The 25,762-nt window shown below is 31.1% G+C and overlaps 7 protein-coding genes across 20 annotated transcripts in view; 3 read left to right on the forward strand and 4 right to left on the reverse strand.

The window, feature by feature from the left end:
- LOC100740191 (probable chitinase 10) overlaps window positions 1–1,840 on the forward strand; it is a 30,582-nt gene extending 28,742 nt beyond the window's left edge. The window contains exons 11-16 of the mRNA XM_003492582.4: window positions 9–149; window positions 299–446; window positions 665–850; window positions 924–1,046; window positions 1,164–1,365; window positions 1,463–1,840. Coding sequence (XP_003492630.1) covers window positions 9–149; window positions 299–446; window positions 665–850; window positions 924–1,046; window positions 1,164–1,365; window positions 1,463–1,671 — 1,009 coding nt within the window. The 3' untranslated portion in view covers window positions 1,672–1,840. The remainder of the gene's footprint in view (window positions 1–8; window positions 150–298; window positions 447–664; window positions 851–923; window positions 1,047–1,163; window positions 1,366–1,462) is intronic.
- Window positions 1,841–2,465: 625 nt separating this feature from the next.
- Window positions 2,466–9,938, reverse strand: LOC100740308 (chaoptin). 3 transcript variants are annotated; one of them, XM_033323062.1, is made up of 10 exons: window positions 9,851–9,938; window positions 8,244–8,433; window positions 7,639–7,786; window positions 7,348–7,458; window positions 6,494–7,240; window positions 6,164–6,312; window positions 5,089–5,871; window positions 4,174–4,928; window positions 3,444–3,960; window positions 2,466–3,195 (listed from the first exon to the last, which is right to left on the reverse strand). In XM_033323062.1, exons 2-10 carry the CDS (start codon window positions 8,431–8,433, stop codon window positions 2,852–2,854), a joined length of 3,744 nt encoding a protein of 1,247 aa, XP_033178953.1. In that variant the 5' UTR covers window positions 9,851–9,938; the 3' UTR covers window positions 2,466–2,851. The 3 variants fall into 3 exon arrangements, with proteins under 3 accessions (XP_033178953.1, XP_003492631.1, XP_033178954.1); XM_003492583.4 differs by lacking the exon at window positions 9,851–9,938 and adding an exon at window positions 8,756–8,930; XM_033323063.1 differs by lacking the exons at window positions 8,244–8,433; window positions 9,851–9,938 and having other exon boundaries at window positions 7,635–7,775.
- On the forward strand, window positions 9,020–16,760 carry LOC100740431 (WD repeat-containing protein 37). 8 transcript variants are annotated; one of them, XM_033323066.1, is made up of 9 exons: window positions 9,139–9,157; window positions 9,708–9,793; window positions 14,171–14,446; window positions 14,703–14,828; window positions 14,927–15,178; window positions 15,406–15,625; window positions 15,796–16,083; window positions 16,174–16,420; window positions 16,589–16,760. In XM_033323066.1, the coding sequence occupies exons 3-9, from the start codon at window positions 14,179–14,181 to the stop codon at window positions 16,712–16,714; spliced, it is 1,527 nt and encodes a 508-aa protein (XP_033178957.1). In that variant the 5' UTR covers window positions 9,139–9,157; window positions 9,708–9,793; window positions 14,171–14,178; the 3' UTR covers window positions 16,715–16,760. The 8 variants fall into 8 exon arrangements, with proteins under 8 accessions (XP_033178958.1, XP_033178957.1, XP_033178956.1 ...); XM_033323065.1 differs by lacking the exon at window positions 9,139–9,157 and adding an exon at window positions 13,883–13,961 and having other exon boundaries at window positions 9,167–9,793; XM_012390322.3 differs by lacking the exons at window positions 9,139–9,157; window positions 9,708–9,793 and adding exons at window positions 13,384–13,591; window positions 13,883–13,961.
- Window positions 9,804–12,374, reverse strand: LOC100740552 (tRNA pseudouridine(38/39) synthase). Its single transcript, XM_003492585.3, has 6 exons — window positions 12,303–12,374; window positions 11,892–12,019; window positions 11,245–11,810; window positions 10,584–10,875; window positions 10,014–10,150; window positions 9,804–9,932 (listed from the first exon to the last, which is right to left on the reverse strand). The coding sequence occupies exons 1-6, from the start codon at window positions 12,372–12,374 to the stop codon at window positions 9,853–9,855; spliced, it is 1,275 nt and encodes a 424-aa protein (XP_003492633.1). The 3' UTR covers window positions 9,804–9,852.
- On the reverse strand, window positions 16,679–23,405 carry LOC100740790 (protein ARV1). 3 transcript variants are annotated; one of them, XM_024370439.2, is made up of 4 exons: window positions 22,973–23,405; window positions 21,101–21,260; window positions 17,151–17,661; window positions 16,679–16,925 (listed from the first exon to the last, which is right to left on the reverse strand). In XM_024370439.2, the coding sequence occupies exons 2-4, from the start codon at window positions 21,182–21,184 to the stop codon at window positions 16,810–16,812; spliced, it is 711 nt and encodes a 236-aa protein (XP_024226207.1). In that variant the 5' UTR covers window positions 21,185–21,260; window positions 22,973–23,405; the 3' UTR covers window positions 16,679–16,809. The 3 variants fall into 3 exon arrangements, with proteins under 3 accessions (XP_024226207.1, XP_024226208.1, XP_033178961.1); XM_024370440.2 differs by lacking the exon at window positions 22,973–23,405 and having other exon boundaries at window positions 21,101–21,361; XM_033323070.1 differs by lacking the exons at window positions 21,101–21,260; window positions 22,973–23,405 and adding an exon at window positions 17,738–17,804.
- LOC100740670 (1,5-anhydro-D-fructose reductase) lies at window positions 17,661–25,295 on the forward strand. 2 transcript variants are annotated; one of them, XM_033323069.1, is made up of 4 exons: window positions 17,661–17,997; window positions 24,038–24,205; window positions 24,348–24,701; window positions 24,778–25,295. In XM_033323069.1, the coding sequence occupies exons 1-4, from the start codon at window positions 17,974–17,976 to the stop codon at window positions 25,150–25,152; spliced, it is 921 nt and encodes a 306-aa protein (XP_033178960.1). In that variant the 5' UTR covers window positions 17,661–17,973; the 3' UTR covers window positions 25,153–25,295. The 2 variants fall into 2 exon arrangements, with proteins under 2 accessions (XP_033178960.1, XP_003492634.2); XM_003492586.4 differs by lacking the exon at window positions 17,661–17,997 and adding an exon at window positions 21,454–21,743.
- Window positions 17,885–20,995, reverse strand: LOC117151102 (jerky protein homolog-like). Of its 2 annotated transcripts, none has more exons than XM_012390332.3 (3): window positions 20,410–20,995; window positions 18,801–19,835; window positions 17,885–18,721 (listed from the first exon to the last, which is right to left on the reverse strand). In XM_012390332.3, exons 2-3 carry the CDS (start codon window positions 19,800–19,802, stop codon window positions 18,269–18,271), a joined length of 1,455 nt encoding a protein of 484 aa, XP_012245755.1. In that variant the 5' UTR covers window positions 19,803–19,835; window positions 20,410–20,995; the 3' UTR covers window positions 17,885–18,268. The 2 variants fall into 2 exon arrangements, with proteins under 2 accessions (XP_012245755.1, XP_033178959.1); XM_033323068.1 differs by having other exon boundaries at window positions 19,964–20,995.
- Window positions 25,296–25,762: the final 467 nt, after the last annotated feature.

The raw sequence follows: 25,762 nt of genomic DNA on the forward strand, positions 1-25,762 counted from the left end.
TACATTAGGGGTAGTGACGACCGAGCAGCCTATGTGAATCTTTTGAAGGAACTTCGACTGGCATTCGAGGGTGAAGCAAATAGTTCTGGACAACCAAAATTAATCTTATCAGCCGCGGTACCAGCTAGTTTTGAGGCTATTGCCGCAGGGTAAATTGCAGTTATTGAGTTTCCTTAATAATTAATTAATTATCTTTAACAAAAACAAATTTCAATCTCACAACGTGTGGCTACTATCGAGCGTATGGCTTCGAAATGCAGCTAAATTATCTTCCTTTGAACTAGTTCGTTAATTTCAGCTACGATGTACCAGAAATATCTAAGTATCTGGACTTCATTAACGTGATGACGTACGATTTTCACGGCCAGTGGGAGAGACAAGTCGGTCACAATAGTCCTTTGTATCCTTTGGAAAGTGCTACCAGTTACCAGAAAAAGTTGACAGTGGTACGTATTGAAAATTACTTTCTCCTACATTTTTATTAAGTATGGTTCCACTCTTTCATGTAATTGACAAGTAATGTTCTTTCTTAACGAATATTCTAATTCTGTAAGAAAATACTATTTTAAATACTCAATTAAATCCTATAACTCGGCACTGTGAATGATCAGCACCACAAAATGTACATCTTTCAATATCTCATATGTATATGAAAAAACTATAGGATTACAGTGCAAGGGAATGGGTGAAACAAGGTGCTCCAAAGGAGAAATTAATGATCGGTATGCCAACTTATGGCAGATCCTTCACATTAGTGGACAAAGAGAAATTCGACATCGGAGCACCAGCCTCAGGAGGTGGAATAGCTGGCAATTTCACCAACGAAGCCGGATTCCTCTCGTCTTACGAGGTATTACACATCAGCGTATACTAACCTCTTGTCCAACACGTGGCATTAACAGAAATACTAAATGAATGTATAGATTTGTACCTTCCTCAGTGAAGAGAACACTACGCTAGTATGGGATAGTGAGCAACAAGTTCCTTTCGCGTACAGAGAAGATCAGTGGGTTGGATTCGATGACGAAAGAAGCCTTATAAATAAGGTAAGAGAAACGCTAACGTCAATATTTCTTTTGAAAGTCGACGAAAATATCAGAGACGCGCGTCAATTTGTATTGCGATTAATATAATTAACTCACAATTTGTGTTTATTACATTAGATGCAATGGCTCAAAGAAGAAGGCTTTGGAGGTATAATGATCTGGTCGGTGGATATGGATGACTTCAGAGGAAGTTGCGGAGCTGGCAAGTATCCATTAATCAAAGCTATGATGAAAGAGCTGCGAGACTATAAAGTGAAATTGGAATACGATGGGCCTTACGAATCTCATTTGAGGAATGGGAGGTACACCACCAAAGATCGTAAGTGTTTATTATTTATTATCTTGTCACAATTTTATAGAGCTCGATTAATTTCATAGAACTGATCAACTGACCAATTCTCGAAAAATCGTTTCAGCGAATGAGGTAAGCTGTGATGAAGAAGACAACCACATATCTTATCATCCTGACAAGAACGACTGCACTATGTACTATATGTGTGAGGGCGAAAGGAAGCATCACATGCCCTGCCCGGTAAATCTGGTATTTAATCCCAATGAAAATGTTTGCGATTGGCCTGAAAACGTTGACGGATGCGTACAACACACGCAGGCACCACCAGTGTAAAAAAAAAGAGAAAAAAAAATAATGGGAAGAAACAAAGATAATATCTATTTAAGGATATTTTTCTGCGGCTCGCGATTATACTGTAAAACGCGAAGAACATTCACACGACGTTAATTAGTATAGTAACGTTAATTAAAAAAAAAAAGATCGTAATTCGTCGAAAAAAAAGCGGAAACGCGATAATCGTTAATCGACGAGAAGTTTTGTTATCAAGAAATCTTTTTTTATTCGAGAATTTTTATTCCTTCTCCTTACTCCAATTTCCCCTCTTCCCTCTCTTTAAAGCTTTTACTTTTTTCCCTTAAATTCTCCTCCTATCTCCCATTGATTCTGTCTAACTATGCGTTTCTCATGTGTATAAACCGCGCACTATGTCCAACTACTGTGACAGATACATTTTGTAAATAAAAAGAAATGAGATTCTCCGAAAAAAGAATTCATATCTCGCTTGTAACGGCGAAAAAAAGTAAATTGTACGTACTATTAACTAGTAATTTCGTTTTATTTTGTAACTTTACATAAGAAGAACTTTACATAAAAAGAAGATAATTTGTTGTTCGTATGGCTTTTGTCTTTGGTTTAAGCTTATCCCTGCTATTTTCATTTCGAACTCAATAAGAACAACGATATAAATAAGTAGCAACACGAAGTTTAACCCTTAATCATTGTAATTATAACCACTAATCCAAAATATTGATACCATCAATAATAACAAGTTTAGTTTAAGTCGTTATTATACTTAGTTATCTCGCAGTTGAAATTAAATTATGAAATCAGTTTGTAACAACCACCTATACAGTCTTACTATAAAAATCCTTTATTTTTCAAACATAAATAGTAACATGTTAAACAAACAGCTAGTATTAAACTTACCATTAGTAAAGGTAACATCATTTGTGCGCATACTTTTCTTACATTAATATTTAAGTCACATCAACGCTGTTAAATTAAATCAAATTATTTAACACAACATATTTACATATTTTTGTAAATATAAATTTAACACTTTGCCACTCATAAATTTCTCCTCTGTAATTATTCAAAAACCACTATGAAAAAAACTATATTTTAATTCCTATATTTATTTAAATATAAGAATTAAATATATTTGATTCCCTTATGATGTACATGTTGAAATAAAATATGTGGGAGATGGTAAAACCATAATAACCTCTTCGTTTTAATATAAAATAAACGATTTAGTAGGCGCGATTATCGTTAGGAGAATGATATCCACTATAGCCAGCCAAGTGGTAGCTAGTCTTTCGTAGTTACCAGAGCTAAGAGCAGAGGCTTGACAGGCAGTGTGAGGGGTCCCTAAAGTTAATAGAACTTTGTCAGACGAATATGACGGCGTGGTTTCCGTACAGACAGCTCTTCCAGCGATCGTTCTCAGCTGTCGAGCATCCGATTGAGAAGCTGTATGGATCTGACGAGACTCTCGTAGCCATCTTCGTAACCATAAGCTGAGCCAAGCGATCTCGCAATCGCATTCAAGAGGATTTCCAGATACCTGTAAACCGCCTGAAAAACAATGACACAGTTGTATTTTCTTTTTCTTTAAATATAAGAGTTCTAATTACATTTTCTTCATTATATACATATGCATATACTACATATGTGTCGCGTAATTTTCAAGAAAGAGAAACTTATTAATCAAAATTTGTTTGTATCGAGTACAATACACACTTGTATGAACGTATTGTGCAAACCAAAGATCAGCCTGCATTTTTTAAGCCGTAAATATTAAATAATTTAATTGCTTCACGTACCAGCAACCATATTGGTGCCAACGCTCTCCCACGAAAGATTCCCATAAATAACCGAAGGACTAAGTTCGTTGATATGATTGTTCCTCAAGTCCAACGTCAATTGAGAGAGTCTCTTCGTCAAAGAAAGAAACATATCGGACTGCAGTCTCCGGACTCGAGTATCCCTGATCCTTAATATCAATTCACCACCTTCAATAGTAGAGAACGCTTCTGAGGAAATTACCTCGAGATCACTTCCCGAAATAGTCAATTCTCTGAGCTGCTTTGTGAAAGCGTTTTGTATCTGATGTTTCAGCAAATGTTCTGTTACTTGAATCTCCACGGTTCTTAATGGTAATCCAGTTAACAGATGTCGGAGATGAAATCCATCCGCTTCAGGCCACGTTTGAATCCGAAGATGTTTCAGATATTTTAAGACGCGAAGGCAATCTTTGTCCACCGATCTGGTTTTATTCAGGTTTCTTAGATTCAGTTTCTCCAATCTTGGGTAACCCAGGAAGCTCTCTTTCGTCAGTTCCTAAATTTTTAATTTTATTAGCGAATATTTTTTGACAATTTTTTAAACACATAAAACACATTCATTTAGTTATAAAGACAGTAGACAAAATTTTATTTGTCTATAGAAAATAAGTTTCAAAGTTTAAAATATTATCTCTTGCTATTCTTCAAAACTTTTAAACAAAAATGAAAATATTGTATAAATCGACAGAAATACGATCAAAGAACTCACCTCTATTGGATTGCCAGACACATCAAGTTCTCTCAACAGACTTAATTTCACATTGGGCATAGAAGTCAACGAATCGTTCACCAACCACAGGATCTTCAAATCCTTCAAATACTGGAACTGCTTGTCAGACGTCGAGTGTATATGATTAAAAGACAGATCTAAGACGTTTAAATTCGTCAGTGGAAGAAGAGGTATGTCTCTAAGACCGCAATTAGCCAAATACAACTGCCTTAACCCAGGCAAGTAATGAAAGAGTTCCTTAAAATTCGCTTGAAGAATATTTTGAGATACATTGAGGCTTAGAAGTTTTCCCAAAGAAACAAACGAATTGTCTGGCAGGATGGTTAGCCTGTTATGCGCCAAATTTAAAGAAACCAATTGCGAAGTTGGGAAAGCAGTCGAGTCTAGGTGATCCACAAAATTGTCCGCTAAATTAAGATCCCGTAAGGTATAGCCAACCTCGAGAAAAGATGGCGACGGTACCACGGTGAATTTATTCTTACTTAGGTCAAGAATCTCCAATTTTGTCCCTTCGAAAACGTCTCTTAGTAGGGATCTTATTTTATTCCCAGACAAATTCAGGATTCGTAAATTCTTTAGATTACGGAATTGCTCGGTGGATAGTTGAGTGATCTGATTTCCACTTAAATCTAACTGTTGCAGTAATTCTAAACCGTGGAAAGATTGTTTCCGTAAGCTTTCTATCTTGTTGTTTCGTAGATTTAGCGTTTCCAAGTGTCTCAACGTAAAGGTGCCTAGAAAAATTTGCTATTAATAAAAAGTTAATGAAATTTTGATTGGTAAGATGCATCATATTACAAATAAAGAACAAAAAGACCAATCAACGATGCATTAACGATGTTTCATTACAGTCAAGGAACTGGATAATAACGATATAGCAAAATATTGTTTTACCTGATTCAAGAACAACGATGAAATTACTCTGCAGATCCAAACTTTTCAACTCCGGTGTTCCATAAAACGTGTCCGCCGGCAAATGACTGATATTATTGAAACTCAAATCCAATCTCGTCAAATTATTCGTGAAGCTTCCAGAATTTATGGTCGAAATCGCGTTATATGAAACGTTGAGGGCAAAATCTGGCCCGCCGATTTCCGCGATCGCGTCCAGATCTAGCATCACCAATTTGTTGAACTCCAAATGAAGGAAACGCAAGCTAGGCAGACCGTAAAATGCATTTTTCTCCATTTTAGTGATCCGATTGTAAGCCAATGATAGCGTCACCAATTCCGGGCAATCCATAATGGAATCGGAATTAAGAATCTTTATTCTATTCCCGGTCAGATCCAGCGATCTCAATTCGGTCAGATTGTGAAAGCTGAAGTCTGGAATGGCTTCGAGGAAATTGTAACCGAGCTTCACATCTCGAAGCTCGGGATGGACGCTGGACAGAAATATTCGTTCAGGCAGATAGTGAAGTCGATTCGATTCCAGGTTGATGTAGCGTAATCGCTGGAAGGAATAAAACGCGGTCGCCTCGATTGTCTGAAAGTTGTTGTTATCCAAAACGAGCCACAGTAAATTCGAAAGGGGCCTGAGTGCCCGTTGAGGGAACACGTCGGTCGCGAAAGCGAAGCTCAACTCGAGAATGTCGAGGCTCTCCTCGATACCAACGAAGCAATCGTCGTCGAGCTCCGTTAAGTGGTTGAAAGACAAACTGAGCTCTTTCAGCTTCCCTGAAAGTGATCGAGAGATTGGCATTTCCTCCTTACTCATCTTTTTCTATGTACGGCATTACCATAAAATAAACAAGCTGTAAAATGTTATATAAAATGACTAAATATTATATAGAAGAATAAAACAAGTACAAATGGGAAATATATTTAAATGTAAAATTGAAAACTGACCATTGAATCTCATGATCAAAATTATTTAAGATCGTATTATCAACTTATCCTATGATTTTATGATAATATATGGTAATAAACCAAATAGTTGCGACAGAAGGAGATCTAAACTGAAGCTTACTTGCTCCTTTGAACGTTTCGTCTTTCAGTTTCGTCAAGATATTGTTTCTAAGCAAGAGAATTTCAAGATCCTCTGCCCATTCGAAGTCACCCGGCTGAATATGAGAGATTTTGTTGTAGCCGAGATTAAGATGGAGTAACCTCTGGCACCTATTTCGTAAAACATCGTACCATTAAATATGGATATTAAATAGCGTAAAGATTATTTACAACTGTATATCGATCTCTCAGTTCTCCAATATTGAGCAATTCTTGCTACCAAATCGCAAAACAGGATGAACTCTAAACATCGAACAGTCAAGTGCAGACACGAATTAAAGAAGCAAGGCACCTGGTTACAGCCGCGACTGGTACAGCATCCAAGCTATTCGTAGCCAACGAAAGCGCCCGTAAATTCTCTGCAAACTCATAAAATGCATCGCCAGATATGTTCCTTATATCGTTATTAGCAAGATACAGGTACGACAACTTCTTCAATCGACTAACTGCTGCAGGAACACTGGAAAGATCGTTATTCTCCAGGTTCAGATATTCCAGCATATCCTCAAGCCCTCGGAAAGCGTCATCGTCAACGTTCTTGATCGTATTCGAGGACAAGTGAATCCTTTTAGTCTCGAGACCATCAAAAATACCAGCAGTTAACGATGTTAACTTATTGCTGTCCAGATTGAAATCTTTAATCTTCAAGGTTCGGTTGGTCAGGCTTAGTGTACCAATCCATTCGATGCAATTTTCGCTGACGTCGACCAGTTCTAAATTTGAACTTTGAAAATCGGGCAGTTCAAGGCTTTTAAAGTCGTTGCCTCTCAGATACAACCACGTGAGATGTCTTAAGGATTTCAAGGAGGATGGAAAGGATTTTAAAAGGTTGCTGTTGAGACTTAGAGTGTGTATATTGGGAGGTAGACTGTCTTCCAATAGTTCCTCGATGTTATTGTTGTCGAGATTCAACCAAGCCAGGGATTCGAACGTGTTGAATATTTTTGGTATCTCGATGATTGAATTATCTCCAAAGAAGGCGTTTGTTAGTGCATCCTTCGAGTGTCCCCAGTCACCATCCAGCGATGTTAAATGATTGCTAGAAATACAACTTTTCTGTTATAATTATACAGTTTTATGATTTGATAGATTGATTCTATTATTGAATTAATTAGAACCTTTGTCGAATTTCCTCTACATTTTTACCTGTGCATGTTGAGCCAGTTTAGTTTCTTCAGGTCGCGAAAAACCTTAAATGGCACGTCCTCCAAGGCATTGTAACTGAGATCCAGTGAACGTAAACTATCCGCAATACCTCTAATAACATATATTCCCTTAAATGAGGCATCACATGCACCTCTTGAAGATATAACAATTAGATACTTACAAATTATTATTCTCTTATCTTGTTACAAAATATTACATTTAACAGATGAAACAAAACAATACAAACATCGAAAACATATAATTTCATTATCTTCCGTCATACTAACTTACGAAAAGGATTTATCACCAATGTTGGACAATCGATTGCTCATTAATCCCAAAGCTTCGACACCGACTGAACTCGTAAGTGCGTCGTTGTCCAACGCCTGGATCCCAGATCCAACTACATCCAACTGAGCCACGTAACTTACGGAGACATCTATCATTAAATGTATCTTTTTTAATTTAAATATGGATTTTGTGTGTAAAATACGAAAGCACGAAGGACCATCCAATCTTGAATGATTCAGTGAATAAATTATTGTATTCGTCGTAAAAGCTAATATTTAAAAACAAAGCAAGAAATATAGCATTGCACCTTAAAAGATGAAAATAGGTCTAAAAAATTTCTTTCTTTCATTAATATTAAATAGTTTCTTCGTTAAAAGAAAAAGAAGACAATGACTTCTGTGCAATGTAATTTTTATTACAGAAATTTTTCTTTTGTTCTGTATTTTCATAGTTTTTAAGCTATCAAAGCTGACGATTATTGCCTCGTTGTACGTAAAATAATTATAGTTATAGTTATAAGTCCGTACCCGTAGCTTTATCCATCTCTATAACTTTCAAACGTGATGATTCAGTAAAATTGAGTTTGTAAAATATGATAAACCTACCTGGAAATCTGGCAAATGGTATTCCTATGCAATTGATATCCATCTTCGTGAAATCTTCATCGTCTTGAATCCAACACATACACATGGTGTTGAACGTACATGGTACGCTATAGCATTTTATGACACTCGACATACAAAAGATAAAAAGGATCTCTATGTATATACGGTCCACCTGCTTGTTTAACAACATCTGTATTGAATAAATAAAGAAACTAATCAATTTAGTGCAATTATGCACTATATATATATACATAAAAATTTCTTTTTACAAATTGTTCAAGTCCAATTTTGAAAAACTAAAGTGAAGATCCAGTTGTGCATTGGTATAAAATCTTAAATATTTTCAAACAACAGAAAATGAGTGTATGTGGTATCATCCTAAGAAGAATGACTTACGTAAATAAAAAAATGAATAACAAGCGGTAAAAATGACAATATACCACGGAGAACATTGAACTTAGTAAATAAATAAGCAAATAATCATGCAAAATAAAACAGAGTAAGAGATATACCTTTCTAGATGACAATGTTCGGCAGCTCATATAAACTGGCACTCGTCAAATTAATTTTCGTGATCGTCTAATCATTTTAAAACGAATTAGGGATCTTTCATTAGTTTACACGTTCTATTTTTCATGGCCATGCTAAAGGCAAGCAGCAAGGAAGCAACAGAACGCAAACTCGGGCAGACTGATGCTAAAGAGCGCAAGTATGAAGCCGGGAGACGCAAAAGCGCATGTTCCTCCGGGTCTATGGATCGAAGCAGAAACCAAAACAAAGCTACAGCTGCAGTCAGACTGATGCGATCAATTTTGTAAAATAGATTTTGTGGTTTTTATCGAAAGCATATTAGTTTCTAATCCTTTTGATTTCATAAAATATAAGAAGAAATAGGAGATTCTTCCTACTACGGGGTAAATTAACGATAAACAATATTGAATCGAATCTGTACGATTTAATGGAATGTATTAAACGTAAAATAGTTCCAGTAAAATTGCATTTGTCTGTGAACTGAGATTTTTTTCATTTTAGCTAAAAATTTCTTATTCTATCAATAGGAGTCCGCATACAGATAAATGAATTGAGAAATAATTTTGAGAAAAAGCTTTAAATAGAAATTAATCGAGCAATAACTAAAACTTTAATTTAATAATATATAGATGAAATGCAATTATACGAAACTAATTAAAGATACTAAGGTCTTTAAGCTACAAAATGCTTTTGTATAACAGCTTTGATTCATTTTGCCATTGATACGGGACGACATTGCTTCTCGAAATCTATTTTTATAAGTCGATATGAATTTGATCACGGAATTGAGGCGTTTACTTTACAGTGACGCCTTAAAAGTTGATGTACAATTTTTTGCCGCCATTTTAATGTACTTTGAATGAAAGTGTGCTGCCAGTATTAGAACAACCTAAGGCATATCACAAGCAGGTTGTATTTCGTATATATTTTTAGTGTGTATAGTGTGTTCAATGCGTGTTTAGAGATGAGAAAGGATTGAACAAGGCTGGAAGTATAAGAAGGTCACTATGAGCCATAAAGTATGTATAATAAATTAACAAAATTAAAATCTTTTATTATTAAAAAAGGACTGATACATTTACTTATCGTCGCTATTGTCTGGGTCTTCTTTCTTCTTTTTCTTACTTTCGTAATGTTTTATTTTACTTTCTAAGCTTTCTGAAAATCAATTGTACGTTTAATATGATTATCTCCTTGCAAAAAATTGGTAAAAGAATATTAACGGATTTGTATACTAACCACAAGTAGGTCGTTTCATTAAACGTTGATACACTCTAGGTTGTATACCAAGTAATAGACAATCACTTTGAAAAAGCATATCTTTACAATCCGTTGTATCTTCTAAATCCGTTAACATATTTTCAATCATAACTGATCTGTTAAAATCGAAATTGCATTATTTTTATTTATAAAAAAATATAAATTGACAGAGCAATTATCTATAACCTTTTCCGGGTTAAAAATAGATAAATGTTTTAATTCTTAATGAGGGAGAATCTCATTTTACACGAGAAATCACATTCGTTCTGTTTATATCGACGATTTTAGAATCATAATATGCACGTATGAGATTGTAAAAATCGAAATAAAAAATATAAATAATATTCAAAATAAGATATACATAGTAAAAAATAATACTGTATAAAACATTTTAAAATATCTGGTCTAAATGGTATGTACATGAGACGTATGTAATTCACGCGGTAAAACAGGTGTAATTTATATTTTTTCTGAAAACGTTTATAAGATCATATTTATGTACTTTGGTTTATTAAAGTACGTAATTTATTAGAGTACTTTACTACGTACTTTACTGTGTTCAAAGTCCAATCTCTTTGTAAAAATTTTATTGTATTTATTAATTCATCCTTATCGATATACCACTCCATCGTGTCGTACTCGCAATACCAAAGATTTAATGGTATTTCATGAGCTAAATTATATTGTGGTTTCCTAGGACATTTTTCAATATCTAGAAGCTCTAAAATAATTTCCGGTTTCTCGTTTCCTTGACCAATAAGAAACAAAACACCCATTAGGCAACGAATTTGATGCCATAAAAATGCTTGACTTGTTATAATCAATTGACACACGTCATATCCTACAAAGAAACATATAACATACAATATTTTACAATACATAAACAAACGTAGTACACTAACGAATAAATAAATATATTATAAAAAATCGCAATAGAGCAAATTTTTGTTTATAATTTTTAAAAAATCTTTTAAATAAAAATCACTATTATAACAAAATAACATGTATGTACAAAAGATAGAAAAAGCACATAACATCGCAATTGTTACACTTACTACTCCGATATTTAATGCCAAAAATTTGTACTAATAGTAATGCTATTTTAAAAGAAATTTACAATCAGATTCAATGCATTCTTAATATACTATAAATATATAAATAAATATAATATTGCTTAATTACATATGTTTAGATCAAACGCAATAATTACCTGAAATATTTCTAAAATCTCGACGATACAGACATACTTTTGCATCAATAACTTTTCTTTGATAATTAGTAACACCATTGGCAACATCCATTTTACAGATATTTCGAAAATCATGCTCTCCTATAGTATATTTAACAGCTTTATCCATTGAATCTATATTTAAATTTCCTCTTGGGAAAAAGTACTTGTAGGTTCGAAATTTACAGTTAAATCTTGCTGAAAAATTACTAGATGCTGGGCACCATGCGATACATCTTATGTTAGAAGGGAGCAGCCTATTTAATATTTTACAATATGGAAGCTCATCTTCTAATTTACATTGATCCTCTGGATTTAATTTACTCCTTAAATCTATGGAAATTACTTGTGAAAATGAACTGACACCTTTGTCAGTTCTCCCACATCTATGATAATTTGATGTTTCACGTGACTCTATACAACAACTTTTTATTAATGCTTCAAACAAATGCTCCTCGATTGTATTATCAGTGCTTTCTTGTACAACATAACCGTTATAATTCCATCCAAGATAATAGAATTTTAAAAGAATATGTCTCTTATTACACCTAAAATTAAAATAGTTTATATTGAAATAAATAGTTTCTTTATCATAATATTTATTTTTATAGTTATATAGATTTACATACTTTGAAAAATCAAATGGTTTTTGTGATTTATGAATATCTTTATTTTTTGATTTTTCTTTTATTTTATTTTTCGCTGCTTTCAGTTGTTTATTTTCTTCTTCCAATTTTATTATCTTTTCTATCAATTCCTAACAAAAATATGTTACTTAGAATAAAATATTTATACCATATACTATTATAATGGTTCCTTTCAACAAGGAATTGTATATTTTTTGTCATTAACTATGACTTAAATATTAGAACATAATGCAAAGTAGTGAAGTGATATAAAAAAAGCAACATAATCATAAAATTTCCATATTTTAATCTAAGAAAAATATACGTAGCTTAATTGATTGATAGTTTATTTATCAGATTATTAACAAATATAATTTATTTATTAAATCAGATAATTAAAGTAAATATATTTACCGCCTTGCTGAGCAACTGAAGTTCTTCTTTCTCTAAAGTTTCTTGTGTTTTCTTTTTATCCACACTTGACATGATCTTATAGTTTTATATAATAACGAAACGAATATTATATTATTAGAAGATGTATTAAAAGTTACAAAAAATTACAATACTTAGCATATAATTATTAAAGAATACAATTAATATTTTTTACAAAGATTTATTATGTTTATAATTACATTATTTGAGATATTCCAAAAAAAAGTATGAGTATTATATAAAACAAAATATTAAAAGAATTACAAAATGTATATTATTACTAAGTCTAATGCAATCAATTAAAAAATGACATATAACCTCAAATAAAAGAATGATATATAACCTCAAATGAAAGGAGAGAATATATATTAAAGAAAAATACTAAAATTCGATTTACAAAATATAAATGCATTTATTTACAATAAAATATACGAAAAAGATCATTTTAATTAGTATTTAATACATCTCAGGATACAATAAATCTCACGATATAAACGAATATCAAATTATACATATGTACATACATATGAATACAAATATCAAATCCTCTGAGTGCTGAAAAACACGAAAATACTTTATCTGTATTAACACAAAGATATGTAAAATATTGAACTTTTCGAAGAAATTTAACATTATGCGATGTAATAAAAACATACATTTGTTACGAAAACAAAATTAAAATACTTTCACTATTTCAAAATCTGTGATTTCATTTTGATCATACACAATAAAAGATTTAGAGTTACAATTGCAAGAACAAGCCAACAAAAAGTTAAAAGATTGTTTTAGTACACCTTTGTAACAGTTTAAAACATTTTTTACATTTTACATTCACTTTACATTTTTACGGCTCTATATATGTGTATTACGCGAGTAGAAAGTATTATTAGTAATTATACATACAAGTTTTTTTTCTGTAATTTGAACTTGATACAGTTGAACTCGTAGTGCTATATTTATGCATTTATGTACAGTTCCTTATTCTATTTTTTTAATTCTAATAAATTTTTTCTTAATTTAGTTGTGGTTTTATTATATTTAGATTTGTTCTGTATATATTGACCTTATACCCTATGTAAGTATGGTATACTCGAAATCAATTCACAACTGAATTTGTCATTTAATCTTATTTTGCATTATGTATAAATCGTGTTCCCATATTTTTATTAGATTTGGTAATAGCTCCCAAATATTTTAGTTTAGACATTGTAATTTAGATTATCTTTAAACAAGTACTGACGAAGCCTGCAACCGCGAAGTAGTATTCCATGGTAAGAAAAATCTAGTTAACCATCTGGATGTTATAAATATCTATTATTTTAAAACTATTGTAAGACAGTACTTATCCTATTTTAAATATTTCCAATAAATTCACAAATCTTTGAAATATGTGCGTTTATGTATGTACACATGATATGTTATACACATATTGCAATTTCAATGTATTAATTGTAATTTAGTTAAATACATTGTTGTTGTTATTGTATTTCTAAACGAAGCTATCTAAAGTACTTAAAGAAATATAAATGTAGAAAATATAATTATTGTACCATATTATACAGTGATATGTGTTTACATAAATATAAATATAAGAAGGAAGGAAATAATATATGTATATGCACAGTGAGTACTTATTAAGTGGTTAGTATGTGTAATAATGAAAATTATTATATTATAAGTATTACACGTATTCCTACAATTTTATTATATTATACATTTTAAAATAAATTTTAATATTTAAAATATATTGCTTTGCAGAGCTAAAATTATTAAATATAATCTTATAATCACATAATATAAACAAAGATAATATATCATAAGTACATCATTTTGAATGTATAATATTTCAGAGTCAAAGATGCCTGGAGAACCATCTATGACTAGTGGAAATAAAAGTGCTGGGAAAATCAAACGGATTTCTATTCCAAGAGTACAAAGTAGTACAGATACAGAATTGCAATCACAAAGTGGATCTACTCCATTGCAACCAACTGCACTTCACTATGCAGCTTTTCGTACAGACCCTGATGATAATATACTTCCACCAGCTTTACGATGTCGACTTTTTGAATTATTTCAACAAATAGAAAAAGAATTTGAGATTCTTTACACAGAAAATTTGGGATGTATGAAAATATTGATATTTTTATATGTTATATGCTATGAATATTAGTTTTTATAATGAAATATAGAAAGCTTTTATCTATTACTTTTTATATAATTTAAAAAATATCTTTATAATTGAGGCTTTTAAGAATATAAATAAGCAATGTCAAATAAGATGATTAAAATAATTTTTAGTAAATTTTACTTATTAACTTTATGTTGCTAAAAAAAAGTATAATCTTATTAATATATATGTTTCCAAACATCTCAATTTAGTACAAGAGAAGATAGATACTCTTAATGAGAGGCTTGAAAGAGAGTGTTATGGTTCTGGAGAACGGAGCTTACCTCTTGGAGATGTTGCAGACTTTCCAGATACAAAAAGTCTTTCCAAACAAAAATGTAAGAATGTAAATAATTAAGAGCAAGGGAGAATTGGAAAGTTATCTCATTCTTTTTCATTTATGTTCAAATATTAAAAATATATATGTTGTTTACAGCTATGGCAGGGAATTCAGCACCAAAAACAAAAACAACTTCTAATAAGTTAAAAGCACAAACTAGTAAAATAGTTTCCAGTTTTAAAACACCAACTATGACATGTAGTATGCAAAGAGAATATTTTGGGCATCGGGACGGTGTTTGGGAAGTTTCTGTTGGAAGAGCAGGTCAAATTATTGCTACAGCTTCTGCTGATCACAGTGCTAGAGTTTGGGCTATGGACAGTGGGCGTTGTTTATTGCAGTATATTGGTTTGTTTTTCTTTAAGTTACAGTTTTACGTATTCTTATATATTTTATTAGTATTTACGAACTATACAAAAATATTTCCATTAGTATTGGGTTGGCAACTAAGTGATTGCAGATTTTGTCATTAGGTGGTAATATTTATAGTATAATAAGTTCTATAAAGTACACATTATACAAAAAATAATAATTTTGTTATTTGATAAATAGAATATTTCTCATTTAATTTATAGGTCATTCTGGCTCTGTTAACTCCGTACGTTTTCATCCTACCAAAGAGTTGGCACTCACATCAAGCGGAGATAATACTGCTCATGTGTGGCAAGCTGCTGTAGATTGGGATTTACCTAAAAGACAGAATTCATCTGAAGACCTTTCAGGGTTGAGTTCTGATAGAAATCTTAGTGGTGTGATTGCTTTGAATGAGGAACAAGAAGAACCGCCTACACTAAGGTAATATTTATGGAAAGCCAATTTAAATTTCCTTATCATTCAATTAAATTTTTGATCTAAATTACACTTTAATGAATGAAAGTTATTACAATACAAAGAGTTGTTCTTACATAGTTCTAAATAGGAAATCCACATTTCAGTATATATTTATACTTTGTAAAATATTACAGAACTCCAATACGAGAGTTATTAGGACATACGGGTGTCGTGATGGCTGCAGATTGGTTACCCGATGCAGAGCAGATAGTCACTGCTTCTTGGGATAGAACTGCAAATCTTTATGACGTAGAAACTGGAGAAATTATTCACACATTATGTGGGCACGATCAAGAACTTTCTCATGTATCAACTCATCATACGCAACGACTTTGCGTTACTTCGAGTAAGGACAGTACTTTTCGTCTGTGGGATTTTAGGGAGCCCATTCATTCGGTTTCCGTTTTCCAAGCACATACTGAGTAAGTAATAATTGATGATGAATTTGTTAAATCTGATGAATCATGGTATAAAATGAAATGTTCTTAAACACTACATATTTTAAAATACAGGACTGTGACATCAGCGGTTTTCACGCGTGAAGATAAAATCGTTTCCGGCTCGGATGATCGAAGTGTAAAAGTATGGGAATTACGAAATATACGAAGTCCTTTAGCTACAATTCGAGGTGACAGTGCCGCTAACCGATTAGCCGTATCAAGCACTAGCATCGTTGCAATTCCACATGATAATAGACAAATTAGATTATTTGATCTTAACGGTCAACGATTAGCTAGATTGCCTAGAACTAGCAGACAGGTAAGTAAAAATTTCACCTTATGTCCTATAGTATCGTTACTTTAATCTTTCTTTGCATATCTTGTGATAATTTAGACTTAAAATTTCACGGTGAATTTAAAAAAAGAATTTGTATTTTATACTGAGAATATAAAAATAAAAATACTTTAAACTTGATTTTGATTTCAGGGTCACCAGAGAATGGTCTCGTCTGTAGCCTGGGCTGAAGATAGCGGGGGGGTCTGTAACTTATTCTCTTGTGGTTTTGATAGATTAGTTCTTGGATGGAGTATCATACCTCTTAAGGAATGTTAAATACATGTATATTACAAATATATTTATTTAGTTTAGTTTAATGTTATATTATACCAAACAGGATTACAAAATCAAATTCAATTAAAAATAAATAATTATACTAATTTTAAAACTTCAAACATCGTGAAGGAAAAATTAGGTGTGCAATTGTAAACCACTATGCCTATTCCCAAAATTACTAAAGATTCCAGTCTTCTATTGTTGGTTGCCACTGAAATTATATAACATATAGATATATTAATAATAACTATAAATAATTTATTATAATTATAAGTATGGTTATACGATTATAGTAATAGGATGAGTTTAACCGCTATATGCGTGAAGCATTCATCAACTTAGCACCGAAAGGTGTTTTAACTTAATCACCACATCCTAGAAGATTCATACGTAACAAATAAATAAAATATAATATAAACTATATGAAATTTCTTACCTGAATAGCTAGTAAGTAAGCAAAGAAGAGTATATCCCAATATAAGCAAGTAATGGGGTGTTAGAAAAACATGTCCCCATGTAATTTCTAACAGTCCTAATAATTTTCCAGATCCACCAATGATTAAAGCTTTCATTAACTGTATCACACTACATTTGTTTGAATTAGTTGGGTAAAAATACCACTTCACTTTAGTACAGAAAATTACGGCGAAGACAAAAGTAGCGAGAGCAAAAGCAGTGTTGAATAATATTAGATAGACACTACATTTTCCATTAAAATTAGGTTGAAATATCTTCCAATATTGAACATACTGATTGCTATTGTTACATAGAAAGAAATTTCGGAAAGATTCAATAAGCCACAAAATTATTACTAGTTTCCAACACGGCGTTATATCACAATTGTGAAGCAAATGCCTGTATGCTTGTCTTTTAAGCAATATTAAATCAACCAAGATTATTACTGGATCGTATTCAATATATTTATCTGCCAAGAGATCACATGTTCCCTGAAATGAATAAAAATAAATTATTAACCATTTAGAAGCAAGAAATAATTTTTTTTTATAATAGAAGTTATTTTACAGTATAAAGTTCCAAAATAGTAACTTTAGAAAAACTTGGAGTATTGATTTTGAACATTAAACCAATAAGAAAAGTTCATGTACACAAATGTCTGATGAGGTTTATTTGTCAAGTTATAATAAGAAAAGAATGTTATATGTAATTTTATTATGAACACTTTATTACGAAATCAATAACAAAATACAAAAAAGATATGGAAACAAATGTAAAGATTTAAAAATAGAAGTGCAGAAAACATGGCAACAGGAATAAGTAATAACGTAAGTTATCACGAATACTAAAATTATTTGGTATTTGCTTAATAAATATCTACAAATATGATACACATACTTGAATACAAAAAACATACTTTTGTGTTATGTATATATTATATCTAATACGTCACATAGCTTGGAAATTTGTAAGCTATGATTAAACGTTTATAACAATAGTTATATCGAAGTAGTCTTCTGACGATAGGCCATGTATTACGTACGATTTAAATGGTACATCGCTGGTGTAAAAATAATGATAACAATAACAGGGACAATATTATCTTTCTTGCTTTTTGTTAAAATGATCTATTATTCGTTTTGCATCGGCTTCAATTTCTGGTTCGATTTTACTCAGCATCCTTAAATTATACAATAGACGATCAATTTCTTCGTCTTCTATCAAAGAAGGAGATGATTCAAATTTGCAAATTTGTTTCAAAATTGCAGTTTCCTCTGGAATGATTTCCGCCTGTTCGCATCCGGAAATCCACTCTGTTATTTCTTCAGCAGACATCACGTCGATAGATTGCTCTGCATTCTGTTCATCGGTGACCGTAGGATTTTCTGTTTTAATATTATTAAATTCAAACTGTCTGTTAAGAATTTTCACCCAGCAACTACGAATGTTTTGTGGTGTAACATTATTCCATGCTTCGCTAATGTAATCGATGCAATCCTTAATATCGTAATCAGCATAAAACTGTGTAAGTCCGTCGTTATACTGGAGTACCTATGAAGAAGAAATATATATGAGAAAATTGCATTATTATAAATATTATTTTAAACGAAGTATTAAACGTACAACATACCCGACGAAGTAGTTCAAGCCGAAATATCTTTTTACATTGAGTAATTACGCCTCGGTCCATAGGTTGGATCAACGAGGACGTATTCGGTGGTAAAAATATTAACATAAAGTGGCCATCATCCAGTTCCTTTTTTTCAAGTTTGTGTGCCTTGAAATTGTCAACGAGCAATATTACTTTTCCTTTACGTTGTTCCTGTAATTGGCGCTCTTTCACACTTTGCTTAAAATGATTAGTATACCATTCTCGAAAAATATCTTCGTTAACCCAAGCATTACAATGACTTTTATATACCACCGGTAACTTATCCTTACAATGTTTCAATGCTCGGGGATTTGCGAATTTATTTACAAAGAGTAATGGCAATTTGTGTGTACCGCTAGTGTTTGCACAAAATGCCACAGTTACTATGTCTGTTTTTCTGTTTTCTCCTTTTATGATCAGATATTTTTCCTCGTGAACTAATGTCTTCCACGGAAGTGCTTTCCAAAGTAAACTAGTCTCGTCCATGTTATACACATCTTCTTCGTTTATATCTTCTTTTACTAGTATTTGTAAAAATTCACGTATAAAATTATTCGCGGCGATTTCATTCGGATCTGTCGTGTTCTTGCCAATATCATATTTTTTCTTCCAGTTCTGTAGCCAACCCCGACTTGCTTTAAAATTCGAGGTACTGGGAAACTCTGTCTCTATTTCTTTAGCTTTATTTATTAAAATATTATCTGTTAAACAGTCTCCTAACAACTTTCTTTGCTGAAACCAACGATACAATTTGGACTCCAAATCGGTATATATAGGTATCCGTTGTCTCTTCATTTCCCGGTACTTTGGATTCGCCGCGAAGTTGCGAATCGCCTTCGAGTGCTGCCGGTATCGTCGTATTGTTCTGTTACTGAGTCCATATTCACAGGCAATACTACTCACAGTCATGCCATCTTCTAATTTTTCTAGGATATCTAGCCGATCTGCTATGCTTGTATTATTACCAGAAGGAGATGTCATCACGAACTATCAAGTTATCAATAACCGCAGTAACTGAAAGTTCAATAAATTTTGTTCTTGTTATCACTTGATGTTAATTCTTCACCAAAGCATAATTTTTCCGGGTGTTTCATTCACTTCGTATCCGCTTCAAACCTATTGCACGTTATATGAATACTTACATACTTCATAGGAATGATATGTAGTAGTGCCGCGTTAGCTGACTGAGAGTTTGCCGTGTTAGCTGATGGCCATTATCTCTATCAGTTCTTGGAAGCGACTCCGTAGAGAGGCACCTAACATATTTATTTTAACCTCGATATTTCGTGTCAGGTATCTTTATCTCATTCTCACTTAACGGAGAAGAAAAACACTCGGCTTTTCCTAGAATTCTACCTCCTTTGACAGTTGGTCAGATATTATTTCAAGCTACCGGTCAACTAACGCTGCACTTATTTGCAGTAAATTATGAATTAATACATTAAGCAATCAATTGGTTTAGCCAGCCACGTCCAGAGCTGTATGAGTCTTGTAGATGCACTTTAAATCTTAGATTGCAGAAGTTCCGTTAAGTATCACATATCGATGACTATATATAATTACGAAAAAGCTGCTCATCATTTAATACCTTTGTCTGAGGTCGAATCGCCGAAGCAGTACATCCAATTCTCTTCGTCTGAATAAACTACATAAACCGAAATTTAAAAAGAAGTTCTTATAAAGAGTACAATCATACGAACAATAATAGAAACTAACGTAGTGATAAAGAACATAAGGAATATTTGTTATAGGAATAATCGTTTTTGTTGCTTGGAACACAAGTAAACTGAGCGAGAAAATAAATGCAATTAAATAGGTTGTATTAATTTATTGAAACTCAATTAACCACGAATATCGATAAAATCCGTACCCGTTTTCCTGCCATAATACAGACGGATCATCAGACAATAATATATGCTTTTACTTGGTTCAGTTGATATGGCTACTCTGAAGAATGCGCGTTGTTTTTCCACGTAAAGGAGTCCGCGATTATCAAGGGACATGATCAATAATATATTCGACAGTAAAACTTTAAATGTTTCGTTATTTATTCTTATGTTATCTAGCAACTGTAATTTTCTTACATAAATTTAATTTTGGAACATTATTCTGTAAAACTGTGTATTATTTGTAAATAAGTGAAATATGATATAAAATAAAAAATTGGCTACTATATTCATTCATTTATTTATAAAACAATTTTCGTATGCAATTATTTCGAGAAATGAAACTAATTTTTGATTTCTATAAAAAATAAATTTATATAATATATGACATACACATTTTAAAAGCTTTAGAACACTTGGACAGTATCTCCTATAAAGCTCTTCCACCTCAGCTCCACAATTTACACATCGATACATTATAAAATCACTTATCGTTTTAATTTATGTTTTGTTCTGTAATATCTCCAGATCACCTGCAGTAAACAGACATTACCTAAAATTCATAACATTACATCATTTCTGTCATGAACTTTAAATCTGGATAATTTTGATTAATAAGAGAAAAAAGAGAAAAAAGTCGAATTTCACTGTTTTCTCAATTATTCGTTATGTTGCCTTATGACTTATATTGTTTTATCGTTACCAGAATTAATTATAACATACAGTGTTCGATATGTATGTAAAAATGCTAATACATTTCTTTTAAGAATGATTACATAAACAATTAACCTTGAAAGTTAAAACTAATAAAGAATGGAAAATGCCGCAATTACTGCATGCCTGCCTGATCAAGGTTGTATACGATTGTGTACACATGCTTAAAGAGAAAGTCAAGATAGTTTTAAGAAACTGGAATCGGTATTACAGTTATTCAGTTATTCTACAAAGTTGCTACTGTACACAAGCAATGGAGAACGGCACTATTTTGCTTCCGAATGGACACTTAATGCCAATAGTCGGTTTTGGTACATGGCAGGTAAACTTGTTATAAAATAAAAAGTTTTTGTAAAGAAAATTATTTTTTATACAATACTGTCGTTAAATACTCAAACACAAACGTTAATGTATCAAATATTAAAATGTACAGATATACTTTCTTACCATTCGCTACGATTAATTTTTAAACGTTGTATATAATTTTATTCTTAATGAAATACTTCTTTTACAGTCTGTAAATTTAATTTCATTAATTTACAATCCTATGTAATAATTCCTCTATTTAATATCAAATTTTATAAAATCTACTATTCTTTGAGTGAGAAAAGTTTGATTACAAATTACATATATGAAGATTTAATCTCAAAACTATGGAAACTGTTAATTCGAATAGTACCTATGTCATGTTATTATTGTATAAAGCATTACAATAATAAAGATACAACAATTTATTGTGTATTCATGACTGTATATGTGTATTGTGGTATTATATAAATTAATTGTGTAAATGAAGATTTAACATAGATCTATGTATCAACTTGCTTGATTTAAAGTGTAATATTTTTTTCAAGAATATAATAGTAATAGCAAATGTTTTCTATTTAATTATGAAAATGTGGATCAAAATATATCATTATCCTAATATGGTAATAAAAATTTCTAATACAATCATAAATTTTTAATATGACATATCAATATATATAACAAAAGAATGAAGAGTTGATTTACACATGTATCTTGACAAAATTATTTGGGTTACTGAATATTTTATATCTTTTTGATGTCCCACATATCTTTGATTAAAAAAGGAATATCAAAATTATATTCACAAATGCCTTAAGAAAGATAGAATACAAATAACTATACATACAACTTTAATTAAAATAAAAAATATATATATCGCCATGCAATTAAATAATCTCACATGTTATAGTATGTTCATATGCATAGATTTAATTTAAAATTAAGACCAGTAACATATAGTTTTTATTAAATATTTATTATTAATAACTACATAATTTCAACTTATTACACTGTAGGAACTTCGATAAAAGTGCTCATAAGTTATATATACATATAATTAGTATAGTTTCTAACCTCACATTCTAAAGCACAAGTATCGCTAATTTATACATTCAATTTTAAAAGCTTTATTTCTCTTAATCTCCAATATTTTTATAGCAATAGTTAGAATAAGCTGTAAAAATAGTCTACTAATATTTATATTAATTTTGTTAAAAGAATAAGTAAAACGTAATAATACTATACCTAGTAACAGGTTACATATTTCTTTTACACAGTTATAATCTTGATTAGTTCGTGTCTTAGAAAGAAAGAAAGATCACTTTTTACATAAAATTTAAATAAAATGCAAGAACACAACTTTTACAGGAAATATTTAGTTTAGTCATACATGTCTGACAGAACACTAGATAGAACACAAATGATAGTTGTGCGCATGCATGATACAGCTTTGTCGAACACCATTTTCATAATGATCACATTATCAAAATACATAAATTACTTAAATTATTTATCTAAATACCGATTCGACGTTTTATTTTAATTAAAGTGACCGTACATTTACGTTGACTGAAAACTGTCGAGGAAATAGATACAAACATATATGATATTCCGATCTTTTAATAAACAAATTATTACAAGGACTTAAAAACAATATAAAATATCTACCCATACACAGGATATTCGTATTACTACTAGCGTCTTTTTACAAATATGTATAAAAAATGATAGAGAAAAAGGTTTTATAGTATCTTAAAATCAATACAATAGTACATATGCAATTTCTTATATCTGTAATGTTTCTCTGAAAAACGAAGGTAACGTTTAGTTTTTTATATGGAATACTATATACATATCTCTTTATGTACATAGCCGTGGTACATACTATATGAAATAGCGATTGCCCAGAAACATTCAACCGTGACGTAATAGCATACAAACCTTTGAAATCATATTTATAAGTAGTTTGAATATTCAATATTTTTAATAACAATTATGTACAAGAATATACTAGCTTTAGTTCTTTTGACTACATTTTAAAATGTAAATTGAACATAAATACATCAATATTGTTTTAGTTATCTTTTTTACAAATTGTATAATTTCATTTAAACAGTTATCGCGGGAAAGGAAAATAATTATTAATGAATTTCTATCTCATAAGTGGGATTCGGTTCTTGATAATTAGTTATTTCTGCATCTTAGGTATTATCACGCTTAAATGCTATATATAATTTAATTAATAAAAAAATACTTCTCCTACAAAGTTATATTTCCTAATGATTTAAAAAGCATGTTATAATGTTTTAGGCAAGTGAAGAAGAATTACAGGACGCACTGAACATTGCTTTAGAGGCAGGATACAGACATATCGATACAGCACCAGTATATGAAAATGAAAAAGTAATTGGTCACGTTCTTAAAAAATGGTTTGATTCTGGAAGAATTAAACGATCTGACATTTTCATTGTTACGAAGGTAATATCAGCTATATATCTAACGTCGTATTTACATGAAAATATTTATTGTAATATAATTGGATGGAGAAAATATTAACGAAATTGTTAAAAATAATATTGAGACATAAAGGATCAGTAAAAATTATTTTTTACACTTGTAGCTTCCTTGTGTCGGAAATAGACCAGAAGATGTTGAAACATGGATAAAAAGATCTTTAAAAGATTTGCAGTTAGAATATGTAGATCTATATTTGGTTCACACTCCATTCGGTTTTAAGAAAGTTGGGGAAGATTTACATCCTAAGGATGAAAATGGACAAATATTACTTGATCTTAGTACAGATCATGTAAAAGTTTGGGCTGAAATGGAGAAACAAGTAGAATGCGGACGAGCTAAAGCAATTGGGCTATCAAATTTTAATATCCCTCAAATCAAACGAATTTTAAAAAATGCAAAAGTAAAAGTATCAATGCTGCAAATTGAATTACATGTTTTTTTCCAACAGAAAGAACTGGTATGATGCTTTTTTCTTTAAACACACTCTTTTTATTACGAAATTATTTGACACAAAATAAAATAATATTTTACAGGTAAAGTATTGTAAAGAGGAAAACATCTTTATAACAGCCTATTCGCCGCTTGGTTCGCGCAGTCTTGTTAAATTACTAAATAAAACGGAAAAAATCCCAGATATGTTACAAAACGATGTAGTACTAAAAATAGCAAAAGAGTACAAAAAATCACCTGCACAAATTTTATTGCGATTCATTGTACAAAACGAAATCGTAGTTATCCCTAAAAGTACAAACCCTCAAAGAATTAAGGAAAATAAAGAACTATTCGATTGGAAACTTAAACCAGAGGACATGCAGAAATTAAAAAATCTCGATCTTGGTGAATCTGGTAGAATTTGTGATTTTGAATTTTTTAAGGGAGTAAGGAATCATCCTGAGTTTCCTTTTTAAACCTTTCGTAGATTCGTATGACTTAAATATGTACACTGCAATATATATTTACTATACGCAAAAATAGTAACTTTATAGAAATAAATATTTTTAATTACCTGAGTATGTTTCAAATCTCTATAAATATATGTATTAAAAAAAAATATCATATCTTTATTTCTGCTCTCACTGCATTGTTCTTTTTTCTTTTTGCTTTATTCTTATTATCTAAAATGAAATTAATACCATCAATGTTTCATCAATGAAATCAATTTTTTATCCTAATAAAAGAAAACATCTCAAACAGTGAGAAAGTGTACCCTAAATCGAAAAAAATGTTACTACGAAACGCATGGAAAAGAAAAGAACCGTGTGTAATTTATCTTCCTTGAAACATTACAATATTTTTTAAACTTTACTCACAAGTAAAATAAACTACTGGCACCTATTTGAGAAAACCAATAACATATTATTAGTTACGTGTTATACGAGTCTTGTACTTCGAAATGAAAATTTTGAAATGTATTAACCTTGGCTAGACAATATGGTTTAAATAATTGAATGAAGCGTGTGTCCATTAAATATGAAAAGAGAAAACATGTGATTGTAAAATGAATAAAAGATCCCTGGT

The sequence above is a fragment of the Bombus impatiens genome, unplaced genomic scaffold, assembly GCF_000188095.3.
Source record: "Bombus impatiens unplaced genomic scaffold, BIMP_2.2 scf_0765, whole genome shotgun sequence".
Lineage (NCBI taxonomy): Eukaryota > Metazoa > Arthropoda > Insecta > Hymenoptera > Apidae > Bombus > Bombus impatiens.

Excerpts from the sequence above, each read along its gene's own strand:
- LOC100740790 (XM_024370439.2), bottom strand. The coding sequence starts at position 21,184 with ATGTATCGATGTGTAAATTGTGGAGCTGAGGTGGAAGAGCTTTATAGG. Across the intron at positions 17,662-21,100 it reads TTCTAAAGCTTTTAAAATGT|GGAACATGTGATCTCTTGGC; the intron begins GTATGTCATATA and ends TATTCATTTCAG. Across the intron at positions 16,926-17,150 it reads CTTACTTACTAGCTATTCAG|TGGCAACCAACAATAGAAGA; the intron begins GTAAGAAATTTC and ends ATATAATTTCAG.
- LOC100740670 (XM_003492586.4), top strand. The coding sequence starts at position 21,528 with ATGCCGCAATTACTGCATGCCTGCCTGATCAAGGTTGTATACGATTGT. Across the intron at positions 24,206-24,347 it reads ACATTTTCATTGTTACGAAG|CTTCCTTGTGTCGGAAATAG; the intron begins GTAATATCAGCT and ends TTACACTTGTAG. Across the intron at positions 24,702-24,777 it reads TTTTCCAACAGAAAGAACTG|GTAAAGTATTGTAAAGAGGA; the intron begins GTATGATGCTTT and ends AATATTTTACAG.
- LOC117151102 (XM_012390332.3), bottom strand. The coding sequence starts at position 19,802 with ATGACATCTCCTTCTGGTAATAATACAAGCATAGCAGATCGGCTAGAT. Across the intron at positions 18,722-18,800 it reads GGCTTGAACTACTTCGTCGG|GTACTCCAGTATAACGACGG; the intron begins GTATGTTGTACG and ends TCTTCTTCATAG.
- LOC100740552 (XM_003492585.3), bottom strand. The coding sequence starts at position 12,374 with ATGTCAAGTGTGGATAAAAAGAAAACACAAGAAACTTTAGAGAAAGAA. Across the intron at positions 12,020-12,302 it reads TTCAGTTGCTCAGCAAGGCG|GAATTGATAGAAAAGATAAT; the intron begins GTAAATATATTT and ends TATTTTTGTTAG. Across the intron at positions 11,811-11,891 it reads AAACCATTTGATTTTTCAAA|GTGTAATAAGAGACATATTC; the intron begins GTATGTAAATCT and ends TTTTAATTTTAG.
- LOC100740308 (XM_003492583.4), bottom strand. The coding sequence starts at position 8,785 with ATGAGCTGCCGAACATTGTCATCTAGAAAG. Across the intron at positions 7,241-7,347 it reads AACTGGCTCAACATGCACAG|CAATCATTTAACATCGCTGG; the intron begins GTAAAAATGTAG and ends TTGTATTTCTAG. Across the intron at positions 5,872-6,163 it reads CGAAACGTTCAAAGGAGCAA|GGAAGCTGAAAGAGCTCAGT; the intron begins GTAAGCTTCAGT and ends GATCACTTTCAG.
- LOC100740431 (XM_033323065.1), top strand. The coding sequence starts at position 13,931 with ATGTATATGCACAGTGAGTACTTATTAAGTG. Across the intron at positions 13,962-14,170 it reads CAGTGAGTACTTATTAAGTG|AGTCAAAGATGCCTGGAGAA; the intron begins GTTAGTATGTGT and ends ATAATATTTCAG. Across the intron at positions 16,084-16,173 it reads GTTTTCCAAGCACATACTGA|GACTGTGACATCAGCGGTTT; the intron begins GTAAGTAATAAT and ends TTTAAAATACAG.